General features: G+C 36.3%; 1 protein-coding gene across 2 annotated transcripts in view; it reads right to left on the minus strand.

Annotated features, from left to right (window-relative positions):
• Positions 1-1,865: 1,865 nt before the first annotated feature.
• LOC121425710 (retinoic acid receptor alpha-A-like) overlaps positions 1,866-26,562 on the minus strand; it is a 73,899-nt gene continuing 49,202 nt past the window's right edge. The window contains exons 3-9 of one of the 2 annotated variants that reach the window (XM_041621888.1): positions 23,079-23,302; positions 22,314-22,455; positions 12,829-12,983; positions 11,008-11,214; positions 9,261-9,465; positions 8,273-8,431; positions 1,866-7,618 (exon numbers count right to left, since the gene is read on the minus strand). In XM_041621888.1, coding sequence (XP_041477822.1) covers positions 7,527-7,618; positions 8,273-8,431; positions 9,261-9,465; positions 11,008-11,214; positions 12,829-12,983; positions 22,314-22,455; positions 23,079-23,302 — 1,184 coding nt within the window. In that variant the 3' untranslated portion in view covers positions 1,866-7,526. Of the gene's footprint in view, positions 7,619-8,272; positions 8,432-9,260; positions 9,466-11,007; positions 11,218-12,828; positions 12,984-22,313; positions 22,456-23,078; positions 23,303-26,562 lie in introns of both variants that reach the window. The other variant, XM_041621882.1, reaches the window with a different exon arrangement.

The raw sequence follows: 26,562 nt of genomic DNA on the forward strand, positions 1-26,562 counted from the left end.
CTATCTGTCACGGCGTAGGTTTCATGGGACCATCGTAGATGGCGTAGTTGATTATGCAACTCAATGAAATATTGATTAACATTTTTCGTGACTATCACACACGAATCGGATGAACCAGCCTCCACAGATGTGTAGACGCAGACATTATCAAAATATTTTGATTCATTTAAGTTTTCCACAATTTACCCCACACGCTTTCGAACCATACTAGGCCTATAGTCATTACTATCTTCTAAATGTAATTACCATTTTAAAAGGTAACTTGCAACATTAATAGACTGCAAATCTAATGGTTGTAGACAACTAATGTTTGTTGAAAGAGTGGATGGTGAAAGCATTTCTGGACCCTTCTCTTAACCCCAAGCATTAGTAGGAATAATTTCAATAAATTACAAAATTTGCGTTGGTCTAACCATTGAATTGTAAACCTATGTACACGCACGTGCGTTTGTTTTAAATAACGATATTCTGGCTTTGTAAGAGAAGTATAAATCTGGTAGATGAACACGATTTTCATACAAAAATATCCGAGTATGATGTGGTAGCCCCCCAAAATAACAAAATAAATTTATGAGGCTCTTACCAAATGAGAAAGAGTATTTCTGCTCAGGAATTATTCACAAGGGTTTGAAATGAATTGAACAGTCACATTTCCCTATACGGCGAGTTGAAAACAGCCGATTTCATATTTTTAGTACCAACTACAAATAGGTGGTTTGAATAAAAATGAATAAAACAGCTGTTTTTTACTCGCTGCATGGCAGGGGAAATGTGACTGCAGCATAAATCTGTTTTATTTAACCCCCCCCTCCCCCGGCCTCACGCTCCTGCACAATTTCCTCCCCTTGTTTATATTCATTCTTTATCCAACCCCTTACACTGATATTACAGATATATGTTTAGTGTGGACTACAGTAGTACTCAAGTTTATTCTGCCAATTGAAATATGACATTTTTTGCCTAAATTGTGTATCACGAAATATGTGAGTTTACAATCAACTTGGAATACACCAAGCCAAGTATCATTATATTCTCAATCACTTTGGATCAGATCACCTAACATAGGGATATACAGAGGCAGCTTAGATTGTTTCATTGTGATCTGACAGTGAATTTATTCTGGACAATGCATCAGGGAAAACTTAAAATCACCTCTTTGGAACTTTATAACGTTAGTATTGTGAAGACCAGACTCCCATTTCATAAAAAAAACTTGTTATATTAGCAAATGCACAATTTTTGTAACAAATTTACTATAAGCCAATGAGATTGAAGGATTTCAGTATCTTTTCACTGCTATTGTAGATTTGTTATTATAACAAGTTTTATGAAACCGACCCCAATTTTAACTTTGTGCTAAAATTATGGTTTGCTGAAATGTGAGATAACTGTTTACATTAAAATTTCCTTCAAATGTACCATCTTCTTTGTCCAAGCTTTAATAGTGGATAGTCATTCCAAGACAGTAATGAATGATTTGAGCAGATAAAATGAACCCGTGTTGTCAAAGATTTGTGTCACAATCAGCTATCAACAATTCAACTACATCTATTTAACTTGATTTCAGATTACAGGCCATTTTGTGTGTGTTTTTTTTTAAAAATAAAGTATAGCTTTTAAGTTGTTTAATGAAATACTTTTATTTGGGATGTTGTTTTGGTAATTGTATAATTGACAAAATGGAAATAGTCCATGAGGCAAGTTTATTTATTAAGAAGGAAACAATAGTTCTTTTAAACTTTCTTGTCTAATCTTTCCACACGAGTGAGAAAGACTATCACATTACTACATACACATGCATACAAAGCCTAACTCACCTCACACACAAATATTAAAGAAGAAACTGCCAAATTTATATAAGTTACAATTTTTCCTCATTTTTTTTATTGTTCAAAAATGTAAATTTTTGCTGGTTACATCCATAGCTTAATTCCTCACCTTCTAAAAGTGAGTTCCCTTCTCTCGTTCATAATCAATTCTTATTTAATTCTCAACAACAAAATAGAGCACTCTTCCTATCCCTACATGAATTAACAGTCTTAAATATGAACATATTTTTTTAAAAACACAATCTCAATTTATCCTTCGTAAAAGGACACTGTCTCCCTACATTCAAATGACTATTCATTACATGAGTGTTTCGCGCAAAAAACAACAACACTCACTAGATATACAAAAAAGTGAACATATATAATTTACAAAAACAAAGAATGAAATGGCCATTTTACATACAATGGATTTCAAAATATACTTTCAAAATATATACTCAAGTGAAGAAAATGAGACAAAATGAGGGGATAATAAGGGCAAAAATATTATGTGAATATACACATATGATAAGTTTATATCAAATCAATGACATAAGATGGGAGTGTGAAGCATTTTTTGTGTAATAATTTTATCAATCACAATTCAGAAAGCTGTTTGAAAAGTTATGCATGAGTGAACTTCATTCGCAGTTGGAACATGAGCCTTTTAAAACATCCTTGAATAATTATTGAAATAGTGTGAATTTTCCACTTCTTTTGCACGTCAGTGGTATAAATATCAGTCTGTTTCAGCTTACGTGATTGAAATAATTGATGATCACATGGCTTACCACACTAAATGTCATGATTTACTTTACAAAGAGTTTTACAAATCATTTCCCTAGCTTTGTTAAGAGCTATAAATCACCATAGGCGAATGACAATGGTTTGTAAAACCTTCAAAGAATACATGGTGAATATTAACCATTATTGTGTTTTCATACTTTTATTCCCCTCTCTGTTTCTTCAGTGAGTGTTTCAAATTATTTGCTATATACAACTATATTGAAACATAATGCTGACACACTTATATGCTCACCTCTCTCTCTCTTCCAGTCAAGACATTAAGAATTTAAAATTCTTTAAAATAATTTTCTTTCGTGCATTCTGGATTCATTTTTTTGGAAGAAAGTACAAGCTTCAATAGAATTATCTCTTGCATGTCCTGAATGTTGTAATACTAGTCTAAACTGTCGCTTCCTTTCTTTAAAGCTTCTTTTATGATACATCATAAATACAGGCATTTCACATATCAAAATCATATCTTAAAAAGAGAGAGAAAGAAAGAAAAAAAAATAGAGAAAAGTAAAATTCTCACTTTGATACTTAATAGTTCGAGAGTAAAAAGACAATTTTTGTTAAATTTTATGTCTCAATAATTTCAGTAGGTATATCAAACTGTACATACCAGCTGCGTAGATAGGTGACCATTTGTGCTAATCCCCCAATTGATAACACAATGAGAAAGGGATAAGAAAAAGAAAAAACAAGTTCTTGAATCAAATAATTTATAGGCTCATGGTTCAAGAAACAATTTAATTTCAAAAGCAATTTCAAGCTTTCATGTCGACCATCCCCACACCCCACCCCATAAAACATTCCAACAATGACGACTCTTTACAGAATAATGAACTATAAACAAAAAAAGGTTTTATATATCTGCAATAAAAGCAAATATATATCTCATTCTTTCACACATGATGCCATAGCACATCTTTTATGTTTGTTCTCTTTGATAATACATGTAAACCATGTACAAGTTGTATAATAATATATATTATATATGAAAAACATTGCCTAGTAAATTCTCAGAGAGTTTCACAGAGGGGGTTTTCAGGTCAGTATACAAATTATTATCATTTACCTTTTTTTTTATTAATATGTCTCACTATGCACATAAAAGGCAAAAATATCAGGATTTGAGAGAAATGTTTAACTTCACCTGTCTATTACTTTACATTAATTATTATTATAAATACTGTATCATGTTACATCAGTAAATAAAATGATAATATATGTAGCAATAGAACCAAAATATTTTGAATTTCATTTACTGTGTCATACATATAAATCTGTCATTAAGAAAAAAAAACCTGCCCTAAAAATTGTTCTAGAATGTGGAGCTTTCTTTTACCAGCCAAATGTAACTTTGAGCAACAATACAGGTAGGGAAACCTAGAATTTTCTTTAAAAACAAATTAATTATGATTTCATCTAAAAAATCTCTTATCCTGTTTGATTAAAAAAAAATCAATCATTAAATAAATCATATTTTGAATCTACCAACCTAATTATCATTACATATTTTGAACACATAGGGCAAGCAAGCTTTGAAAGCAAAAAAACAACTTTTGATAACAAATAATAATTTTTTTTATAAGGCTTTAAGCCTACGTCTTAGTACTGGAGGCATGTAGTTAAATGTTGAAAACTGAAACATCTGCATCTCAAATTCAATTTTAAAACCACAATTGTTCACCCTAACTTTTAATCTTGCTCATAAAAATTATTCTTGAACAAACCATGCCTTAGCTATCTTTGCAAAAAAAAGGGAGAAAATGCTATGAAGTAGAAACATGTAAACTTTACATGGGGTATGTAAAAAAATCATATTTTTTTCATTATATATCAACAAACAATAATAATACAACCCCCAAAAGAACACAATTATCACACTTTACATGATCATAAAAATACTCCTCGCATATCTACAACTTGTTATTTCAGTTCAATATTTGAAAAAAAAAATGAAGAACAACATTTTTAACTCTGTACAAACGTTTAAGTGCCGGTGCCGAGCTAAGAATTAACTCAAATGATAACAGAGGCAAAGGAAGAAAGATGGAGGAAAATATCACTTTGTATAAAAATTTTGATCAGTTTCAAAGACATAAACACAGGCCCTAAATCAAACCACATCATCATCTATCATTGAAGAGTTTAATTCATGAAACAGAAACACAAGGAATACAATTATACGCAGGGTTAAATAGCTGTTTAAATTACAACACAGAGCATTGCAAGTCATATTGTAATGCAGTGTAGATCCAAATTGGTAGAATTGAGAATATGTGGTTACAAGAGCATGAAAGATGTCTTGTCTACAAACATGAAAATAGCACTGTATAGTTAATTGTACAAAGTTGTGCCATTTTCAATCAGTTTCAGTCATTATGATGACATAAATACTTTAGTGTTATTGCTGGATAGATGGCATGGACCTGTTCACACATACATTCCTTTTTTTTCAAAGTCATATGATGTACACAGTCATTGCATTGTACATGTTGTGCAGAAAAGACATGTTCCCTCCTACCTGTGAAGGATATCTTGGGTCCGTTTCATAAAAGGCTTTATAATAACAAATTTGTTAATATGAAAATGATTTTTATCATGAATTTTTTCAATGGATTTAAATGTTATTGTAATAACATTTAAGACTATTAAAATCATTCATTCTGATTGGCTAATAGTAATTTGTTATATAAAATGAATATTTGCTATTACAATAAGTCTTTATGAAACAGAACCCAGGACAGCCTTTAATGACCATGAATCTGAGGTCAATGTAAACAGCCCCTACAAAATTCATATATTGAGGAAACTCAGTTTCATGTCTGAGAATGTACATTACGGCAGTATACACAGATATCTTTTTTAAAATCAGAGAATGATAATGACTATCTTAGATAAAATGGCAGTGATTCATAGCATTTGTTGCTTTGACCCCTTTCCCTCTCAAAGAGCATTAGCCCTACAATTGCCAATATGAGGGAAACACTGATTTCTGAGAGGGCAAGTGGGTGAAAGAGGGTGGAAAATTTTCTAGGCAGCGATGAAAAAAAAAAATAGATTAGTCATTCTACTCTCCTTCCTCGTAAATAGCACCAGTAATTTTGAAGAGTGGTAGAATTTTTAGTGTGAATGTTCTTGTTTTGCATATACCTGAAAAGATTTGTGAGGTAATTGGTTGCCAATCAGACAAAACCCATCCCATTTTTCTTCTCTCTAGCACAGATATTTCAAAATAGATTTTCATATGAATGAGGAGATATCAGATACTTGGTGATTACTGTATTATTCTTGAATTATAAAACTTTCTCCCATTTGATGAGCAAAAATGCTTATGCAATGAATACCAATTCAGTGTCACACTAAAAATTCCACTTTATTCTCCACAGATATTCATACATGCATACAGTGTTATCAACCACATAATCAATCATATATGTTTACAGCTATATGTTCACAGCTATTGAAGACTACATATTACTTATTTTAGAATGGGTGGGAAAGTGGAAAGATTCTTTATACAGAATATTGGGCATATATGACATATTGTGTTCCGTTCATGCGTATGTTTTACAGAGAACCGACATGTAAATTTCCATATATTTCATGATGTCTAAGTAGCATAAGAAGTGATTTTGATTCAACACTTTTGTATAAAGATAATTCACATTCTGATTCTCACATCAAAATGGTCAGTAAACATAATTACTTTATCTTTGTTTTTTCAAAGAAATATATAAAAGTCATACTTCTACCTATTACAGGAAGATGGAAATGAAACATGAATTGCAATAATCATGGTAGACTTAGAATGGAAAAGATTTTCATTTTTTTAGCATTCATTTTTTCCCTTTGATTTGCTTTGATTGAATTTGCATCAGAGTGAGTGAACCAAAAACAAAATCACATGAAATACAAATATTGACTGTAAGTGCACTTCATTAAAAACAGGGGAAAACCACCATGTTTGCCAGTGGTTTACATTGCATACCACTGAAATAAACAAGGGGGTTTCCCCCTCTGAATTGAACATGTACATATGATGTAAATTTGACGCACAAATCACTGATTGCAACTGCATCAAGATGCATAGATATAAAGGAGGATAGAATCACTATAATCACCATCAATCACCATGGAAGGGCGTAAAAATAATATCTCTCTGATAAAACACAAGCTCCTGAACATAACACCTGTACAGAATTCCCTAATCCAATTCTTCAAAGCTAAAAACTCATTCTAGCAAATGAGGATGTAAATACATCAGAATGGGTCCATTCGTTTAATTATCTTAAAAACAATATATCTTCCTTAACACTGCCGATTATATCCCACAATCTTTATGGCATACTTCACAAAAATATAATTTTGATAACTGTAACATTTAGTGGTTGTTACAACCATTTCTCTGCATAAGCTCACACACAAGCTTACTCTCTTTTTCAATCTTTTACATCAAAGAATAAACATGAAAACTAATGAAGACTGGTCACATATCACCAGAATGAAGCAAACTGTTTAATTCAGAAAAGGTACTGGATGATCATGTAGCAAAATGGTTCACGCTCTCTTGACACCAGCACCTATTCTGGAAAGAGATCAAAAAGCTTTTCTTTGATTTTGTAATAAATAGGCGAGGTGTGACCAGCCCGTAAACTAACAATTCTCTCACACACAACTCATTCCATTTGAACTCATATATGCACCCACCCACACATTCACTCACATACATACAGGATCAGTCACTCATTCAAATATAACATCCGTCTCAATGCTTTGCGACTTCTTCATTGTATCCTACAAAGCAGTGACAAGAGAAAGGCAGCTCCTGATTGGTCGGACAAAATACAAAAATTAACATGTAATTTGATTGGTCGGTTTGTTCTGTTCTTTCCATTTTCCTTATTTTTGGAGCTGCATGGATGGCTACTCGTCGTCATTCTTGTCGATCATCTCTGAGATTAGAGCTGGCATCTCTTTGACAAACTCCACCTTCATGTCAAATACCTTCTCTGCACCTGTAAAATGAAAGACAAACAGGACATTTACATGCAGTTTTCTTTGCTTGTAAGATTTCAAATAGAACAAAAGAGAAGTTCAAGTCATGCGACTGCATCATAAATCATCAAGCATGTCACCTGGCATGTTATTTACAAAAATGCAAGTTGATATTGATGATTCTGAAATATTATTTTTCAATAAGTCATGCAAATCTATGCAATTCCCCACCACCCCCCCCAAAAAAAAATTCCAAAGATAAAGATACAAATTTTTCCGATTGTCTTAATGTCATTGTAATTAATTTAACTAAAACCATTATTAGAGCTAACTATATTAGAGGAATTTCAGCTTTATTGCATTTCTGGGTATTTTTTGTGCCAATAGACCTAAGGCATTGACATCAATGCACAGCCATCTTAGAGGCTGAAGTCACTGCTTTGCATGCATTGGTGATCCGCAGCTGGCACATCTCTGACAACTATGTTTACATGTATTCCTATATCCTCTGAGGGAGGGCGCTATGAGATTATGACATCACATGCAAAAGGTTGTGGACCCTCAGCATATCAGGAGTTGATAAATCTCTTGGGTTGCAAGCTGAGGCAATGGTATCAAGTCTATGGTCGATGGTACAATTAAATAACCATATATTCGTGGGTGGATATACTTACTCTTGACGCTGATACAGCGTAAATCTGTGATCTTCATCAGGAGCTTAGCAAAGAAATGTGACTCCTTGGGTCGTCGTTTGCGGACGTAGAGTCTTAACCCTTCTAACAATGGCTCCTGCATCTTCTCTATCCTTGGAGCATCCTCTAAACCAGTCCGGTCTGACAGTTAGCAAGAGAAAAGAAGTGGTAATATATATAAATCTACAAAGTTAGATCCTGTATGATACCTCAGAATAGGGATGACCAATATTACCTCATACATGAAACAATTCCCCTCCCTATGGTTTGCCTCATTCAGTGCATCCACGTACCACCCACCAAAACTCGACGTCTTTCTCCTCTTCCCAACAGCTTCTTCAATGGATCTTTGGCCATCCCTCTACCTTAAACCTACCCAGACCCAAAGCTATTTGAAATGTATCCATTAATCTCTGCTTAGTGCATGCCCATTACGATGTACACACTCTGTTTCCAGCTTTGTTCATAGTGACACAAGTTACAACTCTATTTTTGGCACGCCATAGAATGGGGAAAAAAAAATCTCTCATTTGTTTCATACATAAATATACACCCAAGGTTTTTTTTTCCCTGTCTATGCTGACACATCAGAAATATTTACACATGGAGGTGCCTTGGCCGAATGGTCTAAGGCGCCTGGCTATAAATGGAAAGTCAAGGGTTCGATCCCCGGCCACGACACTCAAGCTCTTTTATCCTGCATTCAAAGAAATGGAAATGCTTTACGCATTATTTGTAACTAGGTGTGCACTTGTTTTATAAAAAAATATGTATATGCTACTATATGCTAAACCCAATGCTGAGAGCCAAGAGTGTCTGACAGACATGAATTCTTTAAGAACCTAGGATATAATAATCATCACAATTTTTTTAATTATTTTTTTTAAACTCTTTTCAAATTGGGAGTTGCAGTTAAAGCAAACAGCATTGTAAGTATCAGCCTCTTCAAGCCTCAGCGTCCATTTCTTACCTTCACTGATGAGACAGATGGCTGATAGTAACGCGATCTCAGTCTCGTCAATATGCATTCTGGAGAGAGATGAAGCGAATGTGAAGATCACGTCAAGGAGACTGCCGAAGCCACCAGCCTTGAGTTGACCCTGGGTAAGGGTCAGTCCGGTGGTAAATGTCACACTAGCATCTTGTGGATTGAATCGGGAACATATCCTCAGGATCTGAAGAGGAAAGAAGAGGAAACTTAAGATTATCAAGTATTCTAAGATCAGTTGAGAACTATATTGTGCCATTCCTATCAGCTTTATCCATCGACAACAAAAACCTTGCAAGTCAAAGGACAGCATTTCATCAACTAACTACCATCCAATTAGCTGTCATACCTGACGACTTTCCTTGATTTTGATTGACTGAGAAGCATAGCCATCTGACTACAACCGTGGTAACATCTGACAAGTTCATTTATGAACTGAGGAGGGCAACTTTAGTACATAATTGCCTGCTTGGTCTGGCGTCCTTTGGCAAGGCGTTAATCCACACTTTGCCACTCTCGACCCAGGTGCTAAATGGGTACCCGGTAGGATGTGAAAGTCATTGTAGCTTGTCCAGTATTGTGTGCGCCTCACAGGCGACTGACTGGAATACTCCCCAGGGAGTGGAGGATGTGCACACATTGTGTGCGGGAATGACTGATTGAATCCGATGACCGGGGTAATAATATATCTGTAAAGCGCTTAGAAACGTCGTTCCGATGGATTAAGCGCTATATAAAAGCGGATTATTATTATTATTTCTGTGATCAAATGGTGGGTTAATAAATTTCCTCCAACTGTTTATTCACGGGCCCAAGGCTTACATTCAGGTATTTTACGCGTCCTCAAAGGCAGTGCTATACATCACAATGTTAATCAAGATGAGACAACACTGGAAACTGCGTCCTAAGGACATAGACGAGTCATTTCAATTATGTCACAATGGTAAAGTTCAAAGGCCCGGTCTGCTCAACATGACTGAATAGATTCCCATTCTTAATATGATTCTATTGCAGCAATATGATGTTTCCCTTAAGCCAGTCAATATATATAATGATATATATTTCATATATATGAAATAAAGTATTCAATAGTTTACATGTTTGAGAATATTGCAGTATGTTCTGCCCACAGGATTTGTATAAAGGCCACCCAGTTCCATTAGGTAAAAGATTTACCCGTATGTGCACTAGTATAGATGTATATACACACCTCTGTCTCTCTTATTCATGCTGTAATCTAGTATTGTGCATATCGTAACACATCAAGATTTGTTTCAGCATTCTTTAAATTATTGTTTTCTTCATTATGGTAAAGAAACTCATGATCATTCTATGCTTTCCCATAGATTCTTGGACATGATCTAGCCATCTTGACAAAGAGTTGAAAGCATTCACAAAAATGCATGAAAGAATAACATGATGGTTTTTAAAGTTTGATTTTGTGATGTCACCACATACAAACGGCTCCTCAATATTTCATGCAATATATCAAACACTGCATTTTTTATTAAAGATGATACATGATGACAGGAATCTATGGGGGGGGGGGGGGGCTGCTCGCATATAATGCCTCCAGATTAAAAAGTGTATTGAATCAGAAATCTGTTATCCTTTCATGAAATGCTGTGAAACCCTTCAAGAAATATGTTGTTTTATTGAAAACAACTTGACATCAGGTTGGCTACCCCCTTCAGTGACTTTACAAGATTCTAAGGTTGTTGATAATTACCATGATATCAAGGCAAGAGGCTTTGAGGAGGGTGATCTGATCTTGCGTGCTCAATGTCAGGAATCCAGGCAGCTTCTTGGCAAAGTCCACCACCATGACGATGGCCCTCGATGACATGTCCGTTACGTAATCAAACATGACCATATCGATGTCTTGACCCTTGAAGTTACTAATGGGGTGATTTTGGACCCCTTCTTCCTCCTCATCCTGCTTTGATGTGAAGTACAAGAGGGATAGAAAAGAGGGAAAAGCCAGTGTGAGTGTTGTGGAACATGAATTAATCAATCTACTAATCATGTGACTAATAAACTGCCAAATCCACTCTTTAGATTACCTGGCAATAATAAAATTAACAGGTTTATAGATTTTGAAAGAATTCAACACATAGACAATTTTTGATGTCTTTAGAAAGACTATTCTACAATGCAGAATATGACTGGACAATGGACCCCCCTCTTGAAAAAAAAACTCATTGAACTACATATATATTTGGATCCAAGATAAAACAAAAGGGACTGTAATTCCTCATTTTTTATCTTAAAGATGCTAGTGCTTTTCAAAACATTGCTTGTATCCCATGCAAATCACATCATGAAATATTCACCCGTTTTTCGTCTTTTATTTGTCAGCAGTAATTACTTACTATTTTCAGTTTTCATTTGATAAATATTTTATATACACCTTAAACTAAGTTCATTTGAGGACATACAGTTTAAAAAACTATCAGCATCATCTAAATCTCCAACAAATTTGACCCATGAAATGCTGTAGGTTGCTTGGGAAATCCTATTCCTAATCCCCCCTTACGCAAAGGGAGTAAGTTTCTAGAAGACATGTACATAGTCAAAACCACAGGAAGGAAGAGGGTGGGTTTAATGCACGAAGGGCTCCCTCACAGCTAATTCTTGTCCTCTTTTCAGCCTTGTCACGTAAGGGGGGGGGGAGTTTCGTAAAACTGATAGTATTTAAAGTTACGCATGGTTTTTAAACTACTGGTATACTTTATTATCCATGACATGACCCAAAAGTTCTGTTTTAACGTAGTTTGACTGATAATATTTTGACAAATAATTATCTTTGCATAGAAATTGTCATTTTCTATTTCTATGCACAAAGATTATACTTTAAAATTAGCTGATGTAAATTAAAATTATCAAGAATTAGATTTCACCCAAGAATATGCTCGCCACTGTAGAGTCATGTGTGACTTAAGAACAGCTTTATGAAACAGCCCTTAGATGATGCAAAAGATCTTCTTCTCTTGTGCTTTATCCTCAAAGGTATTTCTTTAAAACAATTGAATTCATAGTCTCATATGATGAATTAACAATAATTTTGGTGCATCATGGTATCTGAATAAATCTTGTATATTTCAGTTGGATTGACTGTGAGATCCATGATCTTGTTAGATTCTGCAGTCATTGAAAGCAAATTAATTGCAAAGTACCAATTACTAGCCTCTCACAATTCAACCTCAACTTCACTTAATTAAAGGGATGAAATATTTATAACATTCTCATACTTCAACGTTTTTGCATGATTTATATTTTTGATTTGCTTTAGGAATCATATTTTCACACACGATTTCCATACTTTAATCATCCTCCTGAATAGTAATGATTCAAACATTTGTGTTTCTTAAAATGTTATCAAAACATATTTCTAATCTTCAAATGAATTAACTTGGTTTGCCAAAGGATTCACAGTCTACACCCTTTAAACACCCACCAAACAGTAGCACCCAAAACATTCTAGTCTCAATACAGTTTCTGTACTCCGAAGCATACATAAACCCCAATAAGCAGTATTCCCTAAACTCACCACATTGTGGATTGGGTGTAGTGGTCTTTGTGGGAAGGTGTCCCTGTGGGCTCGTAGAACTTCCTGCAGGATATCTTCAATTTCGGTTGGAATTACCAGGCTCTCCGTCACCTCATCATTCTTCTTTTTCTTCTTATTCCTGTCGTTCCTCACGCCTGCATGTAACGTGGTCAGAAAGGAAATGGAAAGAGACAGAGGAATAATCATTGGTTAATCAAACTGTTAGGTCTAATTTGTGTTAAAGGGCATTCCTGTGGTGTCTTACAGCCTTGAAATTGAACCTTCATAAGTGTGACTCGAAAGAACCTGATACTGTACTTGGAAGTACACCATGATGTGTCTCCTAGATGGTTTGACATGCAGCTTGAGAGGAAGTCATCTCCTTCGGTTTGTGATACTTCAGGATGCCGAGGCCCGATCTGACGCTTCTCTCTCGTGAGAAACAATCTTTGGAGGGGAAATGCAGTCAGACAGGGCACGTAACGCCAGGGGGATCAGCCGTGGAGTGTGGGGGTCGACACATCAAGACAACTGAAGAAAATAACTTAAATGGTATCTGTCTTCCTTGATTGTCTGTTGGTAAATGATCGCAGGGGTTTTAACTGTTCTGGGAATACATCATACAATTGAGTTGAGACATATGGACACCAGATGTGAACTTTAAGAACTAGAGAACTGATTAAAGAGAAAAAATCAATATAGCCAGCAGTAATATCAGATCAATCTTCCATTCGATGAGTATTGTAACAAAGACTATAAAGCATAAATAAAAAAAAACTGTTTTCCTCAACTGTAGAATGTAATTATGGCATATAAAAAGTGAATAATCCCGTTTTGTCAAAGACAAAAACATACACCTCAACAAAAAACATAAAAATAGGAATATCATGATCATATACTACAATTTTTTCCAATATATTTCAAATGTCTGTATGATTATAATGAATGTTTAAGGCCTTGGAGAGATTTCAATGGAGGCTAAATTATTCTCAGTTTAAATAGCTTGTTTTAAAGGCAGAATCTATTTCATAAGAGCCAAGACAAACCTACAGAGAGTAGAAAACGGCCAGATAAATTGAAAAATCAAACACTCGGTGATAAGTCTCCTCAAAGTACTAAATTGTATAATGCAGGAAAAAAATATTGAAAAAATACTTATATTTTCAATGGATGATCATAAATGATTTTGTCAAGGCATTCTCAATGACTTAACACAGAACGTATTAAATTCTATGTAATGAATTGATAAAGACTGAGTATTATACAAGTTTGACAGAAGGCTGGCTTTTAAGCAGACAAATGGACTGTAATGTTCCCACCGGTTGTTTGTTCATTAGACTTCTATTCACACACAACTCATTATATCTATACAGTATACAACCAATACGTAATCAATGTTATTTGTTATCATGTCATTACTTTACTTATCAACTAGCATTTATCAAAAATCATATAAAACTCTTATTTTCAGTTTCTCTTTCGAGATTCCTTGTCAAGAATTTACTCACACTTTTTCCCTTATCTGACTATTCTAAATATATAAGATCAGGTGGGCAGGACTTAATTTAATCTCCCATTCAAATTTCAAATCCTGCAATCCCACTGCTGAGGTTCACAACTACGAGGTCAGTAATTTTTTAAAGGTAATTTGACAGAAGCAGTGAGTAAAGAAAATATTTTCCAATTTTGTTTGAAATCCTAGAATAAAGTGAATATTCTATTAAGATGACAACGCCTACGTAATCTCACGCATCGCGCAATTGATGTGATGACACCGGACAGCTTGAGTTCAACTACCTCTAGGCCAGTGACCTCTTCATCACCTGTTCTTCCAGTCTTAAAACCTCACTCAGACAGAGAACTCCGTTGGGTATGTAAATTCAATGCTTATTTCACCAAACACGACTTCAGTCTACACATCTTTAGCTTGCACTTTGGTGAACTTGACGAGACAGAGCTAAGAGGCAAAGACGCAAACACTCGAGGCTCTCTTACAATTTGATGCTTTTTAAAGTCCCTCTCTTGAACTTGATCTTGCGCTGTGTTTCATTCATGTGATTATCTTCCTTACTCAGTTTTAGATGTTATTATCTCTCAATCTCTTATTTCCTTCAGTTTATACTTTTTTTGCTTCTCAGCTTTCATGTCTTTTCTTCTATTCTTATTTCAAATCAATGTCTAGTCTCTCAGTCAACGACTTCCTCAGAATAGTCTCATTCCTTATTCTCAAGTTCTATAGAACAGTTCGATAAACCAACATGCACAAATGTATACAGGTATGTATCATGCTCTCTCCATCCCTCCAAAATTTACATCAGCCCTATGTCTTCTTCACACTTCAGGACCTGTTGCCTAACATAGCAGCTACAATCCTGCTCCTTTACCCATTTCATCAAGAATTTATTAGGTTGTGTTTGCTATAGTGGTACTCACCATTGTAACAGGGCTTAGCAAGCAATCCAAATCAACATTCGCAAGGTAGCTACCATATTGAAAAAGTTACCACAATCCAAGAGTCTTTTCCTTGTTTTGTTACAAAGTTGTTTTTCTCTGCATCCCTCTTTACATTTTTTTTATTCTCTTTGTACCAATACCTTATTTCTACTCCTTTTCTTTCTCTCCCCAGTACTGCTTGGTCACAAGAAACTTTCCTCTCTATCATTATCTCCTTCTCTTCCCAATCGTTATCAGTTCTTGGTTCTACTTTACCATCAAACCTTTCCCCCTCCATCTGCCTCCTCATGGTGTGATGACCGTCCAGATTCAAAGCCCTCTCCGTCACCTACTCTCTCCCATCAAGAATGGTCAAATTATCCTCCCCGGTAAAAGCACCCTGATCACCCTGATGTCACGCCCCCACCCCACCCCGTTTCCAAGATAATCTGAGTTGTGCATCTTTGAGTGAAAAGCCCTGCTCCTATGGCAATTTTGTGCCATGACCGAGTGGTCTATAAAGGTGCCTGACTATACACATGAAAGTCCGGGGTTCAATCGGACCGACATAAGGGCTCCGCCCTGATCGAGCTCGCCGCTCTAACCAGCTGAGTAGATCATGACGGGAGCTCTCTGCAGCGAGAAATTACAAATTTGAGGGTCTCCGGAACGGGAAGAAATGGGAATCTCTACGGCTGCCTCAATTGGTGATACTCTGGAACAAAAATTCAGGCTGAAAAAGGGGGTCTCAACCATGGCACATACGTATTATACATTTATACTGAGTACCCCCCATCCATCCCCAGGACTAACACCATGACTCAGTCAATTGAAAACACATATAACATACTACTCCCAAGACAAGACATGAATGAATGTTACATTCATGTTTAAGAAATGAGAACTGGATGTAGCTCCAGCATCACTGCCCTCATTAGGCCAAGCAAGGGATCAATCATGATTGCCATTCTACCCATGTATTCACTTCTCCCATTACTGTAAATGATTAAACATCGGACCATTAAAGATGCTTTACTTCTGTTAGAACATGAATGTTTCATGAGTCCAGACTGGAAAAAGATGAATTCTTGTTGAATCAATGGGATGAATGAACATTCTATGAATGGAGCACATGAAAGGAGACATGTAATCAATTCCCAGGGACTCCAAATAATGCTCTGTATAAAAAGAAATAGCCTTGTTAGTCTCAAATCAAATAAGCTTAAATAATCCCTTTTTAACTCAACTTTTCAAGTTTTATTTATTACAAAGGTGGATTCCGAAGGTGAGTTGGCCTGGGTATTACAATATACATCTCATTTAAAACTAATCCTGTCTCATCAAATTACTTACGCATCTGCAGATAAGCAGTGCGAACGATAGGAAAAGTGACAAGAGATGAAATTAAAATGAAGGCCTACATATATCCCATAAAAATGATAACTGAATCAACAAATGTTCCATATTTCAAGAGTACATTTTTGCATCACCATCATCCAGCAATGCACACACATTGGCTGCAGAGCACAGCTTTTAGAGGAGTAATGCTTCTTTCTTATGAATGGAGAAATGCGGTTAGCATCTCATGGCGACTTGCCAAGCTTCAGACAATTTATACCATCTACTGGCCGGCCGGCGGCGGGACATTCCTACACCAATCAATAACATTGCAATAAATTGGAAAGACTGCGGCAGAGAGCACACAGAGCCTCGCCATGCCTTGTATCTCATATCTCGTCTAGCTCTACGAAGCCTTTCGTACACAGTGTCTTCGTCGTAGAGCTCATTTGTAATGTATGCATACTCCCCGGCACGCTACGTACACATGGTGTTCAATATATACGCTCCCCGAGTAGACAAAGTCTGCAAGCAAGCAGGCATCTTTCAATATTAACATGAAATGGATATTTTGCCTTGCTTCAAGATTGCAGGCTGTATCAAACGTTAACCATCCTCATTTAGCCACCTTATCTATCTAAATCATTAATAAAATTTCAATGCCAAGATATTGTGCCAAGTGCTTTTCAAATTTAGCTGGTTTAAGTTAAACTTCTGTTGATTTAAGTGTAAAAACTTATTTTAATTAATCTTTTAACAAGAACCATCCCCTCCCCGCAACATATGTTTTCCCAATCTGTCGGTTTTTTTTTTTATTTTGATGAGGATCAGATTAGAACAAAATTTCAGTGATGTAAATGTAGTCTTGGAAGCCTTATATTCTCTTGTTCTCTCCCATATAAAAAGTAGTTTTGCCTTGGCGCAAGACTATTGGGACTTTCATGAATGATTAAATGTATAGCTTGCATACTTGGATGAGACAAGCATACGAGGCAAACAGACAAATAAACGCACATGGAAAAATACACACATGGAAATATACACACTGAGAAATTGACATGCCGAAGGCACCATTCTGTACCCACTCCCAGGTAAGCCTGATATACCAGGCATGTACTGGATGGGCAAACAGTGAAGGCTTGTGGTATTAAATGCAAACAAGCATATGATTACACAGAAACAGCGGCAATGAGAACATGCTCTCAAGATTAGAAGGAGGGTTATATCATTGAAGGGAATCATTGGCAAATATTTTCTTGTCCTCCCTGCATGTTACCCTACACTTAATAAACGATGTCAACAAGATGTGAGGGAAGAACAGGTACACACTGGTAGAGACAGGAGAATGATAGGATTGGCAGATTTAAGAATGCTGTATCAGTGAGAAAGCCTTGAGATAAGGTGTGTGCCAGTTCACATCTACTAAGTATTATGCTCTTTTGAGTTTATCAAATGCATGTATGATTACAAAAAATAGGAGGGGTTACAGAAAAGACACAAAAGGGAAAAGAATTGGGGGGGGGGGAATAATACTAACAATAATGCAGCACTGACAGAGAAGATAATAGATGACCATGAAAGTATAAAAGAGAGTCAGGAGCAGTACAAGAACAGAAAGTGATAGATGGAAAGAGAGAGAGGGAGAGAAATACACAGACAAACGAGTATGTTCGTGATCATCCAAAAAATATTAACACGCAACCATGCAACAGTTGCTCACTATTTCAGGCTATCCGTGCACAATTTGCCCCTAATTGCACTCTTACAAAATTGTATTAGGAATAATTTTTTCCTGGGTTTCTAAGAAAGAGGTTCACAGACATGTTTGTGTCATATGACGGGGGGGGGGGGGGGGGGGGCAAGGAAATCCTGGCAGAGATCAATGGGTATAAAGGTAACTACTATTAGAAATGAAAATTCACTTGTTTTTCACAGGGCAATGAATGACCAGGGCACCATAACACAAAGGTTAGCAATTGATTGTACGCTTGATTTTCATGATTGATTGTACATTGTAGTCAATGAAATCAATCGTAGAAAAATGCTGTACGATCATTGCTAAGTTTAATGTTACGGAACCCAGAATTGGTTCACCTGGCCAACCCAAATTAGCAAAGAGAGAGGGAGAGTGACAAAGAGACCGAATGGAAATTAAATTGCTGGTGATTCTTTTAGCTTTTCGCTTCTATGGCCCTGGTGACACCAATTTTATCATCAATGTCATTGTCAACATCACCACCATCATCATCATCAACATCGTCATCGTCATCATTGTCAACATCATCATCGTCAACATCATCATCATCATCATTGTCGTCATCATCAACATCGTCATCATCGTCATCATCATCATCATCATTGTCATCATCATCGTCGTCATCATCAACATCGTCATCATCGTCACCATCATCATCGTCAACATCATCATCGTCATCATCATTATTGTCATCATCATCATCACATTATCATTATCGCCCCAACCACCATTATCATCGTAACAACAACCAAAACAAGATCTCACACAAACTCAAAACAAGCCAATAGAACATTGGATAACAAGAAAGACGATCATAACCTGCAGTGACAAATAGTAGTTGAGACATCCGATGGGTTAATGAGATGGACACCATACTCCCACACCTCTATTCATTTAAGACCTTGGACACACCTTCCATCATTCTATGGATGATTGGAGATGTTCATCATTATATTAACAATGTCTACATGTCCTCCATGTATATATAAACAACATTTCAATAAAGAAAACAATCCGTTTCTGTCCTTCCACAGTCTATGGATACAAGCCACTTACCTCTGTCATCCATGAAAGGCCGTTATGACATTCCCTCGTAATTTGATGGTAATTTTGATCAAGCTAACCTTTACTCTATTCACATGTAATCACCCACCCCCTGAGGCTGAACTGAATGTTTGAAATGGTAAGAATTTTGCATGACTTTAAATCACCATGACCCCATTCCTACAGGCCTGAAAGGTCTCTGCAATATAGCACTCATGAATTACTGGATTTGATGAATGCGAGGAGAAACATCGATTTACAACATAAAAATAAAATTGATCTCTATTTTCAAGGCTCACTTGAAGATTTCTTTACATTATCATTTCATTCTTAATCATATCCTTGTAAAAAATGATTGAATTAAGCAAGACCTTGTAAAGAAAAGCAAGTCATAGAGCATGTCAGATAAACAGATCTAATACAGACAAGAGGCACTAGAAGGTATACACAATCCATACATATATTTATTGATGCAGTAGTACTAACTATCCAATCCCCTTTTCCTTCTTTTCTCCAAACTCTGCCGCAGCCAGTCATCGCTCTGAAACATTTCACACCCACGTCGGCTAAGAATAGCCTCGCTGATTATTTGCCAACATGAGTTTGAATCAGTCTCAACTTGGCAAGTGACCAGAAGACGGGCGGGCAAGCGAGTGTTGACGGAGTGCAGCTCCATTTGCTTTCAACACCCATCAAAAGCAAAGACGACCATAACCATTCAAAGATACCCTCGTTAAATCAACTGCGTGGAATTTTCAAAAGAAGAACAAAATCAAATTCTGTAGCCCGATCTATAAATCACCTTAAAAAAAAACATGTCAGAAATAAATTGCAGCAGGGTATTAATACCCCCCAGCCATGTCTAACAATCCTTCTGGTACTATCTCAATTCAAATATTACGCAAACATTTGATGTGGGTGAAACAAGCGAATGAGCCGATAACAGCCATGGCATACATGTTTTTTTCAGCAATCACTCAAAGGTAACGATCCAGATGACTGCCTTTCGACCTTGGTAAAATTGCAGAGCCTAAGCTGACAATCATTTAACCAGTAATTAAAGAGAGGTATTAAAGAACAGCTTTTGACTGATGTCAATCTAATATCCTCTTTCTCTCTCCCACATCCCATCTCTGCGTTCTGTCTTCCCATCATCTCTCATCTGTGATGCAATTAAAGCACCAAATTAAAAATCTACCTTAGCAAGACTTGAGTTAAAGATGCATCTGTTTCATTTGATATAATTATCATTTTATCTCTTTATCATTTTTGCACTGTTCATTCATAATCATCTTTCATATCAAAACCATCAGTAATCGTTGAAGTTATTTGCAATTTACAGGTTTTGTTTTACAATGCAGAGTTTTGGGGTTATATTATCTTAATTCATTTCTGCTAATTTTTAATTAATTCCTATCTCCCGTAACCCCCTTCAATTTTGTTATATGACAATTAATAACAGCAATTTAATCTCTTTGGCTGATTTAATGGAATGCCATCCATAATTTTTCAAATCATTATGGTGCTACCCAATTTTTGCATTTTTACATGCTGTCACAAAGACAGCTAAGCAATTCTTATTGGAAAACCTCATGAACGACTGATGAGGGCACATCTTCTATCTTTACTCGCAATCTTTGGCCCAGAAGCCACTTGAGCATGCCTGGGATATTCCGTCTTGAACCTGAACTTCAATCATCATTTCAATAACCAAACAAAGATAACAGATAGAAGAAAATGAATTGTTTGTGCTAATAATAAGTCTTCAAACTCTGCCTAACCTGAAATTCCTGAATGGTCACTTGAAAACGGCAAGGAAAGGCATCCAGAAATAGCCGAAAAGAGACTAAAAACTGAAAGGCGCCTCGTAGAGCATGACGTCCATAGGAAAGAAGATAGTAACTACGCGGGGGCGTTCAGATTAAGCCTTGTCCAGCTGGGGTGTATTTTAAAACTTCCACATGCCTAAATTTAGAGAGACCCGTATCGCTGACAGATCGGTGTGTATGTGGCAAACTCCTGGGAATACAGGTACCCTAAAACTACTTCCTGTAAGCTTCACCTAGGTTGCCTTCCAAGTATAGTAGCAGTCCTGGATGATGTGGTCTTTGAGCATGCCATTGACACGCAGTAAGCAAATTTTAAGTAAGATGCTACACTACAGAGTAACAATCACATTATCAATTACTACAGGGCATATATTAATGATTGAACACAAGGAAGCTACTATGATATATATTTTTGTCTATTGTCTTTATCAATTGCTGCACATTCAAGAGACAATCACAATTAAAAATAGTGTTAAAAGAGAACACGAATTCGTGCAAAAAAGGAGTATTTTGTCAGCTGTAAAACTCTTTCCATGACAATGAGGAAGCTACTGCAACAAATTTTGCTCACCAAATTACCTGATATTCATGAAATAAGAAATATCAGCCAAAATGGTTCAACTAACCATTGGTGTGCAGTCCCATCCATGCAATTTTCAGTGCACTGCATGGCACCCCTTGCAAATTTAAGATATATTTATTCTCATATCTTTATCATCATGCCTCATGGGTAATGTCAGTCCTTAGGTGCATCATACACAGCCTGTCACAATCACTCGAGACAGGTTTTTCAACTGCTTGAAATCGGGACCAGAACAAACTTTCTTCCTTTAAACCTTAGCAGATGGATGCTGAAGAATCAATATCATTACCGTTAATGGCCTTGCACACAATATCGCAGAGCAAGCCATACAACACGTCCATGGACAAAAGGTCTAGCAACCGGTATCCAAAATGTCAGCTCCAATCTATCCCACAATGCACTGCATGACATCAATTAGGAACGGCCAAACAATTGGCCTGATAAGAACTCGACTAAACCCATTTATCAAAGTCACTGGACGCTGTTGGTCATTTATACTTACATTCTTTGGACATTCCAACTTCGAAACACTTCTTGAGTCGGCAGTGTTGGCAGCGATTCCGTGTGACTTTGTTGATGATGCACTTTTGGTCGCGGTGGCATGTGTATTGCATGTTCTTCTGCACGCTCCGTCGGAAGAAACCCTGCCATTGAGACAATACAATATATAACACCATTGAACGTGATTTGATTTCAGCATTTCAAATGTTTTCCATACACCCTAACCCATGTTACCTTGCACAGACGTCTCTATGTGCTGAGCACCAAAAGAAGATGACAAGATATTTAATAGGAGAAATCTCCTAGAAGGCAAATCTATTCTTGTAAAAAAGATTTTTTGTTACTATCCAAGATTTCATTCATTAATGTTCCCGAAGGGCAGCAATATAGTGTAGGTTTTGTTTGTATATAATGACTAAAATCTAAGATTCAATTAACTATTAATATCATTCAGAATGGAGATTGGGTTACATATTCTGTAATTCAGGAAAAAATATATGCAAAAATCAATGTCATCTTTACAAACAACTTAACTATGAGCCAAATGTCGTTTTGTTGATAAGCTCTACCTCATTACATTATCCATAACTTATTATGTAGTTTAAGTACAGGATGCAGGGTCCCATTGCAAAGACTATTATCATCACAGTAATTACCAAGGTAAGTTCTGAGCAGCCCATTTTATATCATGGTTTCCATGGTAGTTACCATAACACAATGGTAAAGGTTACATTACTAGTAAGTTTTACGCTATCCGGGACGTTACCTTGCAACCTTCGCAGGCGCTGACCCCATAGTGGTATCCGGAAGACTTGTCCTGGCAAACAAAGCATGGTTTGTAGACCCTGGGCGGGGGCGGTGGAGACTCTGGCGGGCTGGGATGGGGGAGATTGGGTAGTGGCATCTGTGTTGGTAGGGATGCTGACTGGCCTTCTTGGGGCATCATACATGGGTAAGGTGAATAGCTGGGTGAATAACTTGGAGGCAATGCTGGAGAAAAGAAACAAGCAGAAACAAGCTTTAAAAATATGTCCTAAATCATCAATAAGAATCTAATTCATAGCACAGTACAAATGTTTATCCCTCATAAGCATTGGAGTAACCAAAAAAGGGGGGGGGGGAATCACACATCTTTGTTGACATGTATTACTTTTGTATAAATAACTTGGCAGCATTGCCTTGATAGGGTAGGGTATTCTGGCCATTTTTTATGCTAAAACATTCTAAATGAAAGCCAATCATCAATGAAATTATAAACTGAAGTTATCGACTGAATATCTCTAAAATGACGTCAATTTTAAAGGTCACTTGATATCTAAAACCCTCGCTTTTTGACTCACATGACTTGAAGCCAGTATTCAGGGTTCAAAGGGTTAAGAAAGGTGTAACTAAAAATAGGGGTTGAATTATAATTTTTTGTTAACATTTAAAACAATTCAAGCTCACTCAACTCCCAAGCAAGCTCAAGAACAATTTCCAAATCATTCCTCAGTTGATGTACACGTGGTTAACTCATGCACAACACAAGATGATCTCTTGATAACTATTTTTTTACACAAAATGTAAGAACATAAAACATTATTAACAATTCATAGTCATGGGAAGGGACCTTGTTGAAGAACATTCCTTTTTCTGGAGTGCTTTTCCCAGAATACCACAAAAAATAACACGTTTATCATACCAGCAGCAATGTGTAATGATTCAAAAGTGAAATACTTTGTTTCTTAGCTTTATCATTTCAAACCTACAGTCAATATTTTTTCTGGTATGCTGTTTATTTCTTCTGTGATATCAATAAGTACAATAAAAAAATTGAAGGTTGGAAGAATTGGAGCTCTCTTCAGAAAGATCATGCATTTGAAGATTTAATAGTGTATTCAATAAAGTATTATCACTTCAGTTACTCAGTGCTGTTTTATTTGTTTCACAAATATTGAAGTATGATTTAAAATGGCACTTCAATTCTCAATCTCCGCTTTGATCAGATCATGCTAATTGAATGCGGTCGACAAATCAGACTGCTGCATACATTATTTTCATTGAGATTCTCGTTAAAGATCATGTGGTCATCATATTGGCACTTATTCTTCCACAACAATTTTATCCATTGTTACTGTTGATAAATCAACTGATCTAGCTCATAATATCTGCCATCAAAAATAAAATCATTGAAAAACTTTGAGTCACAATGTTGCAATTTACAAATATTTTTCTAAAAGATGAAACTATGAAAGTCAGCACAACTCGAATGAAATAAGCAGTAATACAACTTGTCATGGCAGAAGCATTGATTTCTACGGACAAGACGATAGCAAAAGGGATTCTTGTCACATCAGAAAAATATGCTCAGACCTTAAGTAGATGACGATGGCCGATAGGTGAAAGGGTTACTTGATGCTTATTTGGGGGCATCCTATTGTTTCCCCGATCAACACATGATCACAAATTTATCCCACATATTTCATGTATCCCCTGCTCAATAAAGAGTTGAAAAGTTGAATCAGATAAAACAAAATCAGGGTGTTGATGTCATGACTCACATGAGCTCTCAAAACCGAAGCAAGCATCGAGCCATCGTCATCAAAACAGACAACAATTTAATTTCTAGCAATATCTACCCATGATCCCTGCCCCTGATCTGTTAATGGACAAATTAGTTTCCATCTATTAATAGTCTGTAAGTGGACAATATTTCTAATAAAATTCTGTCAAATAAAAAAAGGGGGAAACATCCGGTGAATACTCGTGGCACTGATAGAGCTAGCGACCTTTTAGTGAAACCGATGTTAATTTACCTTTTTCTCTTAAAAACATTGTACAAATATGGCTTATCTAAATAGGTGACATTAGCCTCTTGAATGGTTCTTTTAGCGGCAAATATCCTGGATCACGTTGACAAACTGCAGTTCCATTTTCAGATCTTAGGCGCCTGAATTCAAAAAGGAGTGCTCAAAACTAGACATCATGTCTACATCTCTACCAAGCCTTTACAAGAAAGTCCTTATCAGAGGTTGGGATGGGAGGCAGGCTCTTGGGAACACTTTCGCTCCCCTAACCCCTGCATAAAAAAACGGGTCCTTTTCCTCCATGACGCCTTGCAAACATAATGCACCCCTTATTGGGGAGAAGAGACACATGGGATGGATACTGCAGTCAGAACAACATTATGGATATGTTTTCCAATCTGTCCAAGGAGATACCTTTTATGGAATACTTTTTTTCTCAATTTGCAGGGGAAGTTCTTTCTTTGTCCTCCCACAGGTGGGATAAAACTGATTGTTCTTTTCCTCTAGTTCCCCATTAGACCCAGTGAATACAAAATATGAGCTCATGTTGGAGGCATTTCATCAACAAAGTAGGAAACCAGATATGAAATCAACATTTTTTTATCGAGATCTTCTCCAAGTATAACTGGTAAACTGTTCTTGAACTTCATTCACCATAAGCTGCATAGCGTCTCAACGGTGTCGTAAAAGATGCAGGTTTCCGCGCTCCCTTTACTTAGGCTCCACACACCCTGGCATAAAAATAAAAGAAACAACCAAGGGAAATACACTCCATTTGCTTTGGAAATAGATTGCAACAATTTGATAAATCATGGCGCGATCTACCGCGTAGCTTTCCATGTCTCATTCTAATTCTGAATACTCCCAAGGGCAAGCTTAAAATACATGCCCTCTTCCCTCCCCCCTCCTGCCCCGCTTCAATTGCTCTTTATATGCTAATTCATACCTCCAGGATTAAAAAGCTGCTCACAAATAATAAGAAATTGTTCAGGCCTCTTAATATTCAATTGTTCTCTTAATACTCAAACTTCCTGGACAGTGTTATTTTCATAGTAATGAGCATAGAACAAGCCTGAGTATTCTTAAACTAAGGATAAGCACTCTAAGCTTTCACATTGAAAATATTACAACCTTCGAAAAAATACCTGCAGAGGTTCTTGTAATTTTGATAAGTCTCTACTACTTTGCTGTTGTTGTTTTTTTCAGGGATATCAAGAGAATTTTTTTTCTTTCACACCTGCATAACACCAAGTAATTATTCTGACCAGGCTGGTGTGAAAGTCCCTATTCATCCACTCCTTAGAAACTAACACCTCAGCGAAATATGAATTACTTCTTCAACAGCTGAAGGACAGATGGAACTGAAGATGACCCCAAAAGATGTATCTCGTTACTGTCTTAAAACACTCAAGGAAAGGTGTGAAAAACTGCAATCTGCATCGTATTATCCCGTTTACGTGAAGA

This window comes from Lytechinus variegatus, chromosome 1 (assembly GCF_018143015.1).
Source record: "Lytechinus variegatus isolate NC3 chromosome 1, Lvar_3.0, whole genome shotgun sequence".
Lineage (NCBI taxonomy): Eukaryota > Metazoa > Echinodermata > Echinoidea > Temnopleuroida > Toxopneustidae > Lytechinus > Lytechinus variegatus.